The 17,097-nt window shown below is 41.3% G+C and overlaps 1 protein-coding gene across 1 annotated transcript; it reads right to left on the bottom strand.

Annotated features, from left to right (window-relative positions):
• Positions 1–201: 201 nt before the first annotated feature.
• Positions 202–15,376, bottom strand: pou2f2a (POU class 2 homeobox 2a). The gene is made up of 15 exons (XM_068333313.1): positions 15,316–15,376; positions 15,067–15,095; positions 14,127–14,183; positions 12,105–12,230; positions 11,203–11,481; positions 9,041–9,155; positions 8,811–8,902; positions 7,277–7,546; positions 7,055–7,196; positions 4,705–4,853; positions 4,049–4,246; positions 3,891–3,939; positions 3,166–3,313; positions 2,672–2,745; positions 202–1,148 (listed from the first exon to the last, which is right to left on the bottom strand). The coding sequence occupies exons 1-15, from the start codon at positions 15,371–15,373 to the stop codon at positions 778–780; spliced, it is 2,157 nt and encodes a 718-aa protein (XP_068189414.1). The 5' UTR covers positions 15,374–15,376; the 3' UTR covers positions 202–777.
• Positions 15,377–17,097: the final 1,721 nt, after the last annotated feature.

The following is a 17,097-nucleotide window of genomic DNA, read 5'->3' as shown; positions in this document are numbered from 1 at the left end:
AGAAACTATATTTAATACAAAATAATAAAAAAAATAACTTTTGTAAATCTTGAACTGAACATGAGAAAAATTGATCATCTAACTGAAAAGGAAAATGTTTGACATGAAGTAAGATGGGGCACCAAACCTGTCCAAGACAGATCAGGTGGTAAAAGTCTGTTTGAACTAAAGCTTTTCTCTCCGTTTGTTGTTGTTATTTTGTTGTTGTTTTGTTGTTGTTTTTGGTTTTAAGTTTTTGGTATTTTGGAGATTTTGGTTTTCGTCTTCGTCAGTATGTGTTTCTCTTTGAGCATCTTTTGTAAATTTGGTTGCAACCACTTGATCCTCTGAGCTTGTTGAACAAGTCTTTTCTTCTTGCCTCCCATTTCTCACATTTTTCTCTCTTCCCTGCCCTCAGTGAGTTTTTATTATCCCTCTGATAAAAAGCACGAGGTTCATTTCTCACTGCCAAGACCACTCTTTAGAGTCACTTCTCCAGCCGTAGATCATTATTTGGTTTGACTTCCCCCTCTGTTCTGAAGTTCTCTCTATCCTCTCCGTCCTGCCTCTTTCTTTGCCTCTTCCCATTTTCCGTCTGTGTGTATATTTTTGGCTTCAGGAGACTTCAGTGGGGAGACAGAGAAAGAGACGCCAATCACAGATGGATCAGACAGAGAGATGGCTTTGGTTGAAAGGCGAGGTTGTAAATTTATATTTTTAAAGCTCCTTTAATGCACTGCTTCTCCTGTCTTCCTCCTCATCCTCCTTTGATAGGATACTTTGGTGGTCAGTCAAGGATCACTCAGCCATGGCCCCACCTAGGGGCGGGGGTGAGGCTTCACTGAATGAACAGAAGGAGGTGGGGCTAGAACAAGGAGATGTGGATTCCTCTGGGCTCATGAGGTTGCTGGCGCCAGTGGGAGGAGACTGGGAGAAAGGAGGCCTTGGGCCGCATACACCGCCGCCGCTGCTGCTAACTGGTCCCATGGCAGGCGTGGAGGCTGTTGCCACTGAGCCGGTCACCATGGGGAGAAGGGTGGGCCGGTTGAGGAAGAGGGATGGACGGAGGGAAGGAGGAACAGCCGCACCCCCAGGTCCTCCCAGAAGCATGTGACCTGCTGGTCCCTCCAGGCTGGAGATTGGCAAATGACCACTGCTGGCTGCTAGAGCTGGTAATGATGGAAGAGAGGAGGAAGAAGAGGAGGGTGAACAGTTACAGAGGAAGGACAGGAAGATGAGAGCAGAAAGAGAAAGATAGAGAGAGATAGAGAGAGAAGATTAAAGTTGAGATGAGAAAGAGGTAGGATGGAGGTGGGAATAGATAAAATATGAATAGGTACATCTCAAAAGAAAAAGGATTAGAATGAACAAAACATAACAATAATAATGAAAAATAATGAACAAGCAGAGTGGAAAAGAGAAAAATGTAGAGTACACAATAAAAGACAGGATGTAAATACAAATAGAAATCGGTGAAAGTATCAGACACAAGCAATCAGCAAAGACGCTAGATTAAGCAGAATTTTAGGTGGACTTGAAAATGACAAGGTCAAAATACGCTGATTGCTGAGACTAAATAAAGGGCGTGGATCATGGAGATAATTACTAGCTACACACATTCACTACCAACTTTACATGATGACATAATGGATTCAGATGCTTGTGAATAAAGTAATCAAGGTTCAAAGTAAAATAGTAATATGGTCAGAACAGATCTCCTTTAGGTGAACTTTTAATGGTATAGCATCTGTACTGTATATTAAGTCACAGTAAGTAATACCACCCAACACTGAAGATCTACTTTTATATTGCAAGATGACAGCAGTGTGACAGAATATCTGTCTGTCAGTCACAACTCTGTTGTGACACAGTTTAAATCGACATCTTTTGAATTCCAGTGTAATCATCAGCACTTTCATCCACTATTCCAGTACCATGAGTGTAAATGCTTATAGCTTGTGTGGCGCCAGAGGGACTCCAACCACAAATCCTTTCTCGTCAATGATTCATTTGGAGCCCCCTCAGTTCACAGGGCCTCCTCTTTCTTCCCCCCCACAGCCTTAGACTCTATCAGAGCAGGCAAACTGTATCCTTCTCATCAACACATGGCCTGAAGGAGCCCGCTGCTAAATGACGTGGAAGAAAGAGGGAAGGTCTGATGGGAGCTTTAGGGAGATAGACCACATGAGGAATTCAAAGATGAGCTCAAAGAATCATATTTGTGATGCTTAATTGATTTGGTAGCAGATCATCTCTTTCAAAAAGGGCTGTTTTGAGTGTAAACTGGTTATTTAGCCAACAGGTTTGAGGGGGATTGTGTCTGTTCAACTGTTTACTGTAAGCTGACTTGGCTTCCTAAGCTTTGCCATAAGGGGTGCTTGTGACTTTGTGATAATAGCAGACTATTGTGTGAGAATCAAATTGAATCTTTCACCATACTGAGTGATTCAAAAAGTTTGTGCTGAGGAGGAGGAGTGTGGCTGCAAGGAAATTCATTGTGTGTAGAATAGATGGAGGGTGAAATGGGAAGTGGTCTATGGGAATGGAGACTCACGAAGGCTTGCTGGGATGGGACACACACACAAACACACATACTGTACACACACACACACACACACACACACACACACACACACACACACACACACACACACACACACACACACACACACACACACACACACACACACACCTTTGATGGTAGCCAGGGGATTGCTGCCGATGAGAGCCTGGTTCATCGCTGTGCTTACTGCCATCATCTGGTTCCTGAAATGTTAGTGGCAGCAAATTCATTCAAATTCACACATGCCATGGTTTACAAAAATATACTGATCAGAGCTGGACATCTTCAGATCTTCACCGAGGCACCAGCAGCTTCTTTTAGGTTTTTTGCAGCACCTACTATTTTCCACAAGTCAGCACACCTTACTAGTACATACGTGTCTCTGTGTTTGTGAACACACAGTCATGATGTAGCTTAGGAATCACACACACCTTCATTGTGTGACTAGTATAGAATTGTGTGAATCTAAAAGAAGCTTTCATTACTGACAAGTGGTCAAGAGCTAATGTTTAACGTTCGAAATTTTGGTTCTTTTTGCTTCAGTGAGTTGAAAGATGAATTAAACTTTTGTTAAAAAGTTGTGAAATTAGTAAAATTAACCATTCAAAAAAAAAACAACTCACCCACTGCTGAGCCCATGGGCCCCAAGGTTGGATGGGGAAGGACTGGCTGTGCTATGAGGAGGTGGAGTCACAGCAGAAGAGGTGGAGCCTACTGCGGCAGAGCCAACAGGAGTCATAGGGCAGGATGCTGAAGGTGACAAACTGGTGCCTGAAGGAAAGAGAGGTGGGATATTAATGCCCTAGCAGGTTTGTTGTTCTGTGGATGGTACTATCACAGAATAAACACTTTAGAGACACAGTTCTTCATCAGCAGTTAGAAATCTGAGATCTTCGAGCATCTTTCTTAAAAATTACGAACCAGACAGAGGAGTTATAGACAGGAAAGTATTGGCCTCAGCTCAGCAGGACAATAAATATCCAGCATGTTTGTTATGTGTCAGTCCATCGCTCATATCCGTGAACCCTGGGTTTGCTCGCATCGTAGCCAAGGTCTATAAATCAAGCCGATGAGTCAAGATTCATGGAGGTAAACAAGTCAAGATGGAACCAGTTCTTCCATGTCAACAAAACATCATTGTTTCTGTTTCAACCTTTCTCTCGCAGAATTTTTTAAATTTTTTATATATAGCACTTCAGATCATATTTCAACTCCTTCCAAATAATATTGGGGCCAGTTTAATCTTCCTGTGACTGACCTTTGGGTCCCAAAGACACAACAGAGAGGCAGTGTGTTAAACTTTAATTACTTGTTGGTGAGAGTGAGCATCACAGAATTTCCAGCTCACCTGTTGTGCTGAGGCTGGTTGTAACCTGGGACAGACCATGACTGGATATCTGGAGAGGGAACAAGGATTCAGGAAATGTTTCTGCCCATCACTAAAACAAATATCAAGCTGGCATCTAAATTTTCAGGACCAAAACAAAAGTATAAACGTGAGGATACCATGTGTGGGCTGTAGCAGGAAGCTTTGTGCGTCACAACAGGGGGGGTCTGGCTGGGAAGAGGAGGTGTGGTGCTGCTAGATGGGTTGATACGTTTCTCTTTCTGCCTGCGGTTGCAGAACCAAACACGAATAACCTCCTTCTCCATGTTGAGCTGCTCTGCCATCATCAGGATCTCCTCCGAGGTAGGCTTTTGGTTCTGCGGAGGAACAGAAGCCCATGTAGCTCAATGCACATGAAAATAAAATATGAATCTTCCTGATAAACGTAAGAGATGTTGGAAAGAAAACTACCATTTAGAGACGATTTATCAAATACAGACATACAGAAATGCATGAAACACTAAACATTAAAAACAGCTCGATGTGATAATCTGCATCAGGTTATTTCTCCTTATAACATCACAAGTCTGTGTCCGCTTTGTTCCTGTTTTTATAGTCATTTTTAATTTTTTTCTATTAATTGAATCCTAATGTGTCCTTTCAAATAGTCTAGATCCCTGCCAGAAATAAATCAATAATCTATAATATAATAATATAATAAAGAATGAATGATTGATTCCATGTAAATCTTTGGTTAGCAGATGTTGGAAACAGGTCATGTGTTTATGCCTCTCTCCCTGAGCATGTGACTTTTATAGAATGATGAGTCTCCTACCGTGTTGAAATTGCGCTCTAAAGCCACTCGCACGTTGGTCTCTATGCTTGTGCGCTTTTTCCTGCGTCGGCCGGGTAGACCCTCAAGGCCCAACATGGGGGTGGAGATAGAGGATGGGCTGGGCAGCATGCTGTCTACTGCCATGGTTTCTGTCAGGGGGAGAGAAACAAGGACACAGAGAAACATTTAATGGAGGACATGAACAGTTTCTTTACACAACTCACATGGTGACAACACAATTTTTAAACTTTTTAACAGATTATACGTACAGTATGTATGGAAAGCGCGCCAAACTCAAAAAATCACTCACAAAATTTTTTTTTACAAAATTATTTGAAAGTTATTTCAAACGTAAAATCGAAAAAACGTAAAGCGAATGAAAGTAAGTAGAGGAGCGTCTGTGTGTGTGTATATATGTGTGTGTGTGTGTGTGTGTGTGTGTGTGTATATATACAGTATATACACACACACATACACACATATATATATATATATATATATATATATATATATACAGTATATACACACACACACACACACACACACACACACACACACATATATACACACACACAGACTCTCCTCTACTTACTTTCATTCGCTTTACGTTTTTTTCGATTTTACGTTTGAAATAACTTTCAAATAATTTTGTAAAACAAATTGTTGTGAGTGAATTTTTGAGTTTGGCGCGCTCTCCATAGTACGAGACATTCCAACGATCTTACGTTTAATACTGCGTCCATTGTTTACATGGTGTAAATGACAGACTAGTAATAGAATTATGGATGTACATACAGTATGAATAGTCACACATTACTGGAACGTACAGTAACAACTAACATTCATTTTCACATTACGTTTAGCCGTTCGGAGTGTAACAAAAAAGTTGAGGAGCGTCTGTATATATATATATATATATATATATATATATATGTGTGTGTGTGTGTGTGTGTGTGTGTGTGTGTGTGTGTGTGTGTATATATATATGTATATATACTGTATATATAGACACACACACACACACACACACACACACACACACACATACACACACACACACACACACACATGCACACACTCAGAGTTCATTTTACCTCAAGAAAGTAGTGCATCCCTGAGATGCGCTTCAAGAAAAATGTATGCATCCCAAAAGTAATAACACAATATACATTAGAAGCTTATGCAAGGATTGAGTTTTTCCAATAGTACAAAAAAACTAAACAAACTGTTCATTTTAATGTTTTTATTAATTACATCATAACTGTTCAAATAAAAAGAAAAAAGACTAAAATTATATATTAGTTATATCAAAATGTTAAAGCCTAGTAGTCATTAAAAAAAGAAAAGAAATAAAGATGTAATAAATTTTTTTTTTTTTTTACACTTTTGCTGTTCACTCAATAGTTTTCCTTTAATTCATATATTCTCCTGTGACCACTACACCAAGCTGACAGAGCCTGCTCCACACACATTTTAGTAATATCTGTCAATAATATCTGTCTCCTTATCTTCATTAACTTTTGATTGTTTTTTTAAGCAAGAAAGCATTCATGTCACTTGCTTTTTCTCCAACTTCTGCATCTTTTTCGTAGGCATGGTGATAATCAATCAATCAATCAATCAATCAATCAATCAATCAATCAATCAATCAATCAATCAATCAATCAATCAATCAGTTAAATCAATCAAATCAACCTTTATTCGTATAGCGCTTAATCACATCAGCAGACGTTTCAAAGTGCTTTAACAGACAGAGAAACCCAACAGAACCCTCCACAACAAGCGTGAGGGGAGGACCTAACCAACTTCTCACTCTCTTAAATGAGCAGACTTCGTGTTGCTGTTTGGTCAAGTTTAATAAGGCAGAACAACGCAGGTGAGTCTCGTGAAGAGAAACTTATGCGAGATCAAAACATAATGCCGATTTTTGGGTTCAAAATTTAAGTAGAGAAATGCAAAAATTTGTGAATATTTAGGTCTGACGATCGTGCGTCCGTGTCAAAACATGTGCGTCAAAGACGCAAGGATGCACGCAAATGACAACACTGCACACACATATATATGCATGGAATGTAAACAGTATAAAGTGTATATACATATACCGTATACAGTATATTGTATGTATGTGTGTGTGTGTGTGTGTGTGTGTGTGTGTGTGTGTGTGTGTGTGTGTGTGTGTGTGTGTGTGTGTGTGTGTGTGTGTGTGTGTGTGTGTGTGTGTGTGTGTGTGTGCACTGCAATGTTGCCTTCACCATATTATTATATCACTATTATGAATAATATATTGGTCAACAAACATGTGATTAAAGACGCCTGCTCTGATTTCTGATTTTTGTATTCAGATTTTTACCTGCATCACTCAGCCACTTCTCCAGCAGAGGCTTCAGCTTGCACATGTTCTTAAAGCTCAGGTTGAGTGCCTCAAATCGGGAGATGGTAGTCTGGCTGAAGTCGTTGCCGTACAGTTTTCCCATCGCTACGCCAACATCTCCCTGACAGAGGCAGATAAACAGTGTCAAATATTGCACACACAGATGCTCCCGCCAACCCTCCTCTTATCCTTGTCTTCTACCTGGGTGAATCCCAGCTTGATTCGTCGCTGTTTGAATGTGCGTGCGAATTGCTCTAGCTCTTCCAGGTCGCTGGGCTCTTCCCCCATGTGACTGCTGTGTCCTCCAGGAGTCAAGGCAGATGTCAAGGAGGCACCCATGGCACTGCTGGAAGCTGATGTGGCTCCTACAGACGTCACGACACTGACACCGCTGCTGCCGCTGGTCACAACAGAGCTGCCAGCGCTGCTGTTGCCGCTTCCTCCGACAACCACTTCACTAGTCTTCTCCCTCTGGGATGTCAGGAAGATGGAGAAGTAAATAAGTGTGTAAAATATGAAAGGGCTGAGTGTGAGGCCCAACAAATGGAGGGAATTCTAAACCTTGCACGTGTCAGAATTGTGGGCTCCATCTCATTGATAAGAGTTTAAAAAACCATTTTCACAGGACATCAAATCAATTGGTTTGTAGGTATCTGGACAGATTATACAGATTTGACAGGTATCATGCAACACGCCAATCTTTTTTTCTAAACAGGATAAAAATGCAATGCATTTACTATTCAGTGATAGAATTTGGCCTCAGTCTGCCTCTGGTTCAGCTTAGAATATGAACACTCAGTAAATGAAAGCAGGGATCTGACCTTGCAAGCTTGAGGGAAATTACCTAATTGACCACAGATCATGCATGACACCCGCTGCTACACGTTTCATTTACATTCAATGTCTCTGTGCATAAAACACACAAACAAGCAGCAAACACCGCTGTCGTGTTTGAAATGACATAATTGTGTCTGTGCAGCGTGTGGAGCTGCATTCATGCATTATTTTAAGGGACATGACCACTGCAGATGCAAGGTGAGCTGCTTGACTTGTGTGAAAATATCAAAATTCATTGGAATCACAAAGCGTGTCTTACTATGAAAAGAAGCTGCTGTGGAATATATTTAACACCTAACACCCACTGTGATCCTTGATCTAGTTTTACTGCAGCATTCCAGTCTGCAGCTGAATAATATCATTGTGGCTAAATTCTACCAATGCTACTAGAGGTGAATTGATATCTAAAAGTTGTCATTGTGATGAACTGCAAACTAGTCCAGGGCGTACCCCAATCATGAGTTAATTTTAATTACTTTTCATCAGTTATTATTTGTATAATGAGTTCAGATATGATCAGGAGAGGTCTCCAGATTCGGCACAGGCCCCTGAACTGTACCAGAAAAACACTCCCCCTGGTTATATCTATTTCAGTGTTATTTATTTCATTACATTTAAGCATCCCTCCGATCATCACAGTATTTCTGTTAGAAACTGACCCCAGCCCCCCGTCGGAGAAGGGAAAAGTTATGTGGCCCTAACAGGAAACATTTTGGAGACCCCTGTATTTGAGTGTCATAGCTGATAAATTTAGGCATTACATACTGAGAACATGGACTTCAATCTACCCAAAGTTTAACTTCATTTTTCTTGATGGATTCTGTAATTTTCTAAACGGTGTACAGTTTCCCAAGATTCCTCTCTCTCATTGTTTTTCTCTCCATAAGACATGTTCTACCTGTGCTTGGAGTCCCAGGCGAGGTGGAGTCGTCAGTACTCCTCCTGGGTTTTGCTGAGGTAGCTGGATCAGATTTGATGTTGAAAGCAAGCCTGTCAAATGAAGAGCAGTTCGTCAAACAGCTGATGATCCAACAATTACATTGTACAGCAGGGAGTTACAGGGGAATCTTTTATGACTGAAGGTCTGCAGAGTAGCCGTTCTGTGTCAGTTTTATTGTGGTCTCTCACTTTGCTGTGGCTGCTGACTCTGTGGTGGCTGAGACAGGAGGAACTGGGCAGGAGACTGGAGAGGATGACCCGGCATCAACACCAGCTGCTGGAGCTGTAAAAGCTGCTGGATGTCCTGCAACAAACAAACAAACCTGTTTCAATAGACAACACAAATACACAAGACTTAAAGCTAATCTCTGATGCACAGGGACAAGGTAACAGAAAAGTTTAATGTGATGACCAAAGATTTAAAAAAGTGTCATCAATATGACACCTTTAATCCATCCATTTTCTTCGCAATCATCTTGTCTACAGTCAGCTGTAGACAAGATGATAAATCGCCAGCTAATTGCAGGACAATTTTTTCATTAATTCATTCGTTCCTGGGCTTGCACTAGGAGCTAGTATGACCAAGCCACTGTGGCTCAGTGTAAAAGAATTGAGTAAGCCACAAAAAGCCACATTCTGTGTCCAAGACAGCGGCGCAGTGCGCTGACGACCAATGCTTGTCGCAAGGGGCGGGGGGGGGGTGTAGGGTGGACACCCCCCACAGGGCGGGTACGGGGGCCTCCCCTGGGAAATTTTATAGAAAATGGGGTTGTTTTCCTGTATTCTGCGGGCAAAATCTTCTCTTCAGTTTACCTACAAAAATACACTAAAGTCAACAGTTCAAGCTTAATTATCTTTGTTTCTATCCTACTTTATGCAGGTATAAATGTGAGATTCAACAACTGAAAACTTGCATTCACTATGTGAAGATACAGTCATACAAAATATTACTCAGTGTTTACTTGTAAGTTTTACTTAGACTAGAAAACATTTTAACTTTGACTTAGACACTATGATTTTAATAAATTTGATTCTTGGTATTACTCAATGTTTATTTGTAAGTTTTACTTGGACTAGAAGACATTTTAACTTTGACCACCACCAAAAACCATTGGTATGCCATAGTTTAGTTTAGTTTTTTTAATTCGATAATATGATTTTTCATTTCAATTTAAAAAGGCATGAAAAATAGCAAATGAGGTGAATACACCTCATATACGTGAAAAAGTCGTATCACGAAATAACGTGATATTTTCAGGTTATAGCGTGAAAAAAATCATATCATGAAATAACGTTATAATTTCACGTTATAACGTGAAAAGATATTGTTATAACAATAAACCTTTCACGTAATTACGTGATACTGATATTTTCTTGGTGGTACATTTACATACATCGCTGGTTATTCCTGCCGGTCATAGGGATTAAAAGTCTAAGACTACAAAAAAGTATTGATAATATCTTTCATTTACCTTCTGATCGGTCTGTCACCACTCCTCCCCCCTGTCAGCATTCACCATTTGTTGTTCAATTAGAGTTTTAACACAAACTCTACAATAAAACACTGGATTCTTAATTTCTTTCAATCGATCGTCCTCGCCTTGTCGTATACCAATTCGCGGGTTTAGCTTGTAAAAAAAGAATCTTTTTGTTTCTCATTGGACGAGAGGACGTACATATTTAATGATCGGGAGCGTTCGGGTCACTTCGGCTATTTCAGTCGGCAAGCGGAAATAGCGGCAGTAGCGGAAATAGTGGCGCTAGCAGAAATAACGGCGCTAGCGTGCGAAAAAGTTGTAAGTTTTAGCCTTTTTTCCGTAAAAATAACAACGCCACTGTGGCTACACAGTCTAAAAACCTTGTAGCCAATCTGGAATTTACTTCGCCTATGGCGAAGTGGCGAATGGCTAGCGCAAGCCCAGCGTTCATTAATTTCCCTGACCGCGTCGTCCGCTTGCATGGGTTATGGGGAACTGGAGCCTATCCCAGCTGACATAGGGCATGAGACGGGGCAAAATTCGGGCGCGACGCAGGTGCACCGCAGAGCTACACAGAGACATACAAACATGTACACACATACTCCCTCCTATGGGCAATTTGGGACCTGCCAATTAACCTAAAGTTCATATTTTGGAGGTGTGAGGAAGCCGAAGAACCCAGAGAGAACCCACGCAAACACGGGGAGAACATGCAAACTTCACACAGAGCAGGACCCGAACCCAGACCCGCCTTGTTGTATGGCGACAGCGCTACCCACTGCGCCACCGTGCCGCCCAATTTTGTCATATAAATCCAATTTTTCAGCCAATCAGCGGCAAACATTTAGCTATTAAACTGTTGGTTGTCTTAACCTGGGCGGTGAGCTGGATTGGCTGTGTCAGGGCCAGCTGTGGTGGAGGCGGGGCTTGGACTGATTGCTCCTGTTTGGATGGATGTTGCTGCTGCTGATGATGCTGCTGGGACTGCGATTGGTTCTGTTGCTGCTGTTGCTGGTTGGCCTGTTGTTGCGCGGCGGCGTGGGCGGCGTGAGCTGCGTGGGCGGCGTTGGATTGCTGGACAGCAGCTGCCAGGAGCTGAGCCTGAGCCTGCTGGAGGAGCAGTTGCTGCTGCGCCGGGAGGAGAGCAGCAAGCTGGAGGTCGGCCACGGAAAACAAAATGAAGACGTAAACATGTAGGATGGATGAAAGGTGAAGAAGTATGACAGAAGAAAAGGATGCATTAAGAGAGAATAAAAGAAAAAACAGAAGAAAGGAAACCAGACAACATCAGTAAATCGTTACAGATCAGGACAAGCAGTTAAAACCATCTTTAATTCTGATTCCCTGAAAACTACGTGTTTTCTAGCCCTTCAGGACAGCTTCTAATTTAAAACAAATATTTTAATGTAAATTAGTACATTACAGCTGTTGCTAAGTTATTTTTCACTTTAAACTCTGTGCTAATAAAGACTTCATTCATTCATGACAGCTTCTTCCGCTTTTGCGAGTCACAGGGGTTGCTGGAGCCTATCCCAGCTGACTAACGGCTGAGAGGCAGGGGACACATTATTATTATTATTATTATTATTATTATTATTATTACTCTCTACTTTGGTATCTGCTGTGTTCAGCAGTCAGACGAGGTTATTTTCCAATAGCCATGATCTGTAGTCTCCGTGTCGGCAAAGAAAGGCGCCAGACCTGGTTATAAAACAATTGAATTTAAAAAAAAATTTTTTGGAGTATACTCTCTCCCCTTCTCTCTGTTGTCTCACCCCTGCTAACTGACTGCCAGCCAGCATCAGCTGTGTGTGGTGGTGTTGGGTCTGTTGCTGCTGGGATGGAGGTGCAGGAGGAACAAGGTTGCTGTAGGCCATTTCAGAACTGTCCTCATTCTTCCCCTGAAGTCGATCACAAAAGCATGTTAGCAATGTCATTAGTATCATTAGAGGAAGCACCATCATGCACACACACACACGCACACGTGCACACCTACACACATCTACATACACACACACAAACTCACACACTCATACACACACGCACACACACACACACACACACACCTACACACACACACGCACGCACACACACACACACACACACACACACACACACACACACACACACACACACACACACACACACACACACACACACACACACACACACACACCAAAAGTTGTTGTAATCTACTGGGCTGCATTCAGAACATATTAGTCTTTAAGAAAAACCTCAAGTCCTCAGCAGGGGTCGCTGACTGATATTAAACTTGATATCACACCATAGCGGTTAATCACATAACCCAGTGTTTGGACCAGCTGGTCAGCAGGGCTGTTGTTAACATTATGCTACAAGAATGGTGGAAACCAGTAAACTTGTGGCATTGAGGGCAAACCTCCCTGGAAGAGGGAGACACCTCAGACTGGAGTCTCCCCAAAGCCTGATCTAGTCTGAAACTATACTTTTTACCGTGACCCAACACAGTCAAAGGTGTTATCCTGTACTTAGGCTGATGATATGAGAGAAACTTGAACAGAATTTAACTACTCGTTGAGAAATTGAACTACTGTCGTTAAGTAATGGAATTAACAATGAAAGGTTTGGCAAACTCTGCAGGTGTATCCAAGCAATGGTCTCTTTCCTCAGGAGAATGAGAGAGGACGGTAGACAAGAAAAGCAACTCCCAGAAAACATTCTTAGACTGAGATTTCCAAATGAATAGAGAAACAAATAATTATCAAATCCTGATTAGTGACAGCTCTGTGATTTTGAGTGGGACAATAGTTAAGTGGTAAATCAGTACTGGACCAGCTGGACAAACATTGGTCCAGTCAGAGCAGAGGTTTCTCAGAATGTAAAAGACAGATCAGGTAATAAATTCATTAACACTGATTGGTTTGACTTCGACTTGAACTCCAGTCTCTCTGCCGCCGCTGATCCCTGAACTGTTTGCCAGTCATCTACCCAGAAAGATGAGTCAATCGTCCTCGTCTCCACGGTGATAGAAACATTCCAAATCCAATGACCCCTGACCCTCACCTGTCATTACCACCTCACATCCCTGTCATTACCCATCAATCATTGCTGCACTGTGGAGCATCTTTACATTTATCACTCACTGTCACCTCATTCACATCCTCTCTGCTGCCTGCCTTTCACTCTTAGGTCGCTTTGCCGACAAAGATGTGTTAGTTCCAAATTCAGAGTTTCCCTTTGGGTGATTTAAAAAAAATACTGATTTTAATCCCCACAGGGAAATTAGTGGCACAATCCAGTTATTTAAGATCATGCTTATATACTGTATGTGTGTACAGGCTCTGAATACGCAAACACACACACAAGGGGTCTGCATGCATGCAGGGGAGGTAGTGACGGGTAGCTCTTTCGTGGTGCGCCCAACTGAGCAACTTGTAAGGTTGCTTGAGCCTTGCTCAAGGGCGCCTCGGCAGTGCTCCAGAGGTGAGCTGACACCTCCCACTGTCAGCTCACCTCCGGGTGCTTTTTGGGCAGGAGCAGGAATCGAACTGCTGATCTTGAAACATTGGACGACCCGCTCTACCGGTGCTCTACCACTGAGCCACCGACGCCCCTGATAATATATGAATGACATATAGGAAGCAAAGTTAAAGGGATTGATCTCAAATTGTCTGCATGCAGACATTCACACAGGGCAGATGTTCTTCTACTGGTGAATGGATTTTAAAGCAACACTTTGTGTTGTTGAAGCCTCTGATGTTCAATAGATAGATGATAGGATCCAAACGACAAACCTACACATGCTTAGTTATGCTTACCTTGGTGCCTGCTGGAGAGGGAGAGATGCTGAAGGGGCTGGTTTTCGTTGGTTGGACCTGTAGAAAACCAAAGAGCTTGTCCTGAGATCCATGTCAATTTAAATAACAAGTAGAGCTGCTCAACCCCACAGGTCACTGTGAACTGTGAGACGCTGACCTCGACCAATCAACTATCACATCAACCAAAGACTTTGTGTAAACCCATCACAACATCCAGTTTTTAAATGACTTTATATGGTTACAGTAGGGAGGCCTCCACGTTAGTGTATCTGGTGCAAGTGATGTTGATGGAGTCCTGACGGGACCTGAGGACACATTGCTGCAGCAACACCAGTCATAAAACAGCCACACCTGAAACTTACCCTGCTTTATTGCCTATTCTAGTCTATTTGGGACATAAATTTACAAAATCAACCTCATGTGTTGAAGAAGACTTTAATAGCTGAGACCATTACCTCATTAGGAAACTGTTTCGTGTGCCAGCAAATCAAATAAGAACTCATTTACTTGTGAGCTTACGACCTGATGACAGATGCAAGGCTTCACATTAGTTTTTTATAGAGTCTATGGTCACTTCCAAGGATTCCAATGGATTAAAAAAAATCTGCTATCATATTATATAATTAATTACTATATTAACATTCACCACAGTAAATAACAATTTGACATTCTGCAGACACCAGCCCTAATTTTCAGTAATGTCGCTGCGATGATTTGATAAAGAATTTGTTTTACCAGTTTAATTGATTTTCCTGTGTGTTTACAGCATTATTGTAACTTGATTGTTATAAAATAACCAATCAGATGAACTATTTACTATTTACTTACAACGACAGTTTATTATTGCAGCTAATAATATGTTTTAATGACAAGTGCTAATGTAATTATAACTGATGATTATGTTATCAGTGACAAGAGAAAAGCTAAAAAAAAAACCAACCTGGTCATCAGGACTGTTTCTGTCAGAGTCTGAAACACAGAGGGACCACTGATTAAACAATGTGTGCGCGTGTGTGTGTGTGTGTGTGTGTGTGTGTGTGTGTGTGTGTGTGTGTGTGTGTGTGTGTGTGTGTGTGTGTGTGTGTGTGTGTGTGTGTGTGTGTGTGTGTGTGTGTGTGTGTGTGTGTGTGTGTGTGTGTGTGTGTGTGGGTGGGTGCGTGCGTGCGTGCGTGTGTCTTCATGGGTTTACCTGAACTGTCCCCTTGATAGTCAGCCCCAGGCTTCTCCTCCTCTGCTGCTTTAGACATCCTGATATCTGTGACACACACACATCAGAGATGCATTAGATTAAGCTACATGGTCAGAAAAGCAGAGGCTGTTTTAAATTTGCTTTAATGGGAAAAAAACACACTGAGCATCAAGCATCTGGGTGTCTAGAAAACATCTGAGCAGCAGACTGAAAGTCAAAAGGTAAAAGGAAAGTCTGTGTCAGTCATCACAAAGGCAGGGAAAGTGTTTCATATGCTGAGGAAGTATGAATGTTGAATAAGACTTAAATGGATGAATGATGTTAAATTATTGTTAATTTTAATGTGTGCATAAATTCAAAGACATTAAGCTGCATCATATTTTTTCCAATGCAAAGTAACACAAGTGACACATGGAAATGTTTGGCAGTGCATCCAGACAACAAATATACTACAATATAAATGCTATTTAATGGAGACTAGTTTGAAGTATGTTTCATGTAGTTTCAGTCAAATATCATTACTGGATAGAAAATCGATCAGATACAAGTTTCCATCATCAGAAACACACATCAAAGATGAAATATTTTCTGCTCGTCTCTTTTCCCGTTTGTACTCTGGCTGTTCTCCCGACACAACACCCTTCCTGCCCTGCAGCTCATTGTCATCAGTCAGACACACAGACGTCACGATCGCTGGCCTCTGAACAAGAGGTCGTCTACAAACGGATTACTTCTGTCCTGTGACAACCCATCAGAATTACATCACTATCAGAGAAAAACAAAGACTCTCCTTTGAATTCTTCAAGACCTTGAGGTCAGCTCAATTTTTGGGATTCCCCGCACTCCCTTCTGTTTCTGGTGGTATTTGAGATTGCATAGGTGAGTCTTCCAGGAATGATAACTACAGAAGAACTGCTTACCTGAGCACCAGACATTACTCAGAATACCGCTGCCATCTTGGATAAAAGCCTTGTCTCGTGTTTCTTTAAGTGGTTCTATTTCTTTAGTCGAGGACCTTTGTTTAACTCAACAAGAAAGAACCATAGTGTGTTAAAACTCTGTCTGTTTGTGTGAGGTTGATGCATTTGATTTAAAATATTGCAGATTCCTTAATAAAACCATTATAAACAACCAAAAAAACAAAACGATAATATACTGAAAATTATACTGAAGTCATGTGTGTCTACGGGTGTGGGGTGCTTTTGTCTAATCCTATCATCAGAATCACAAAAAAGGTGCGATTAGAGAAGGTGGGAAGTAAAGGATGGGGATAAAGGAGGAGATTTAAAAAGACAGGAAAAAGAAAACAGAAAAAAATTAAAGAAACAAAATACAGAAATTTATTTTAAAAAAAACTTTTGCACATGTGTGATTAAATGTAATTAAATATCTGATATTTAAATACACAAGAAACGATTGTGACAGGGTGACGGATGCAGTTACGGCCAGATGGTGGCAGTAAACGCCTGTAAATACTGAGAAATGGCGGAGGACCTCACGGAGAAATAAACCGACTTCATACTCCTGACAGTGTGAAAATAATCTTTATAATCAGTACGACGATGCAAAGTGTATGTTCATGGGTTCTCTGGGGAAGAAACGAAGAAGGATAATTTATAAATTAACTTAAATTATCCAAACCCATTTCTCAGAGAGAATAGCAGAATCGTTTTAAAGACATACCTCAATAGAAAAATGAACCACAACAGAACTCCTTCAGTTACAGACACAATTTTCTTCACCTTTGATGATCAGAAATCATCTTCACATGGTCATCATTCA

The sequence above is a fragment of the Antennarius striatus genome, chromosome 14 (assembly GCF_040054535.1).
Source record: "Antennarius striatus isolate MH-2024 chromosome 14, ASM4005453v1, whole genome shotgun sequence".
NCBI lineage: Eukaryota > Metazoa > Chordata > Actinopteri > Lophiiformes > Antennariidae > Antennarius > Antennarius striatus.
This window is presented reverse-complemented; position numbering and strand designations above follow the sequence as displayed.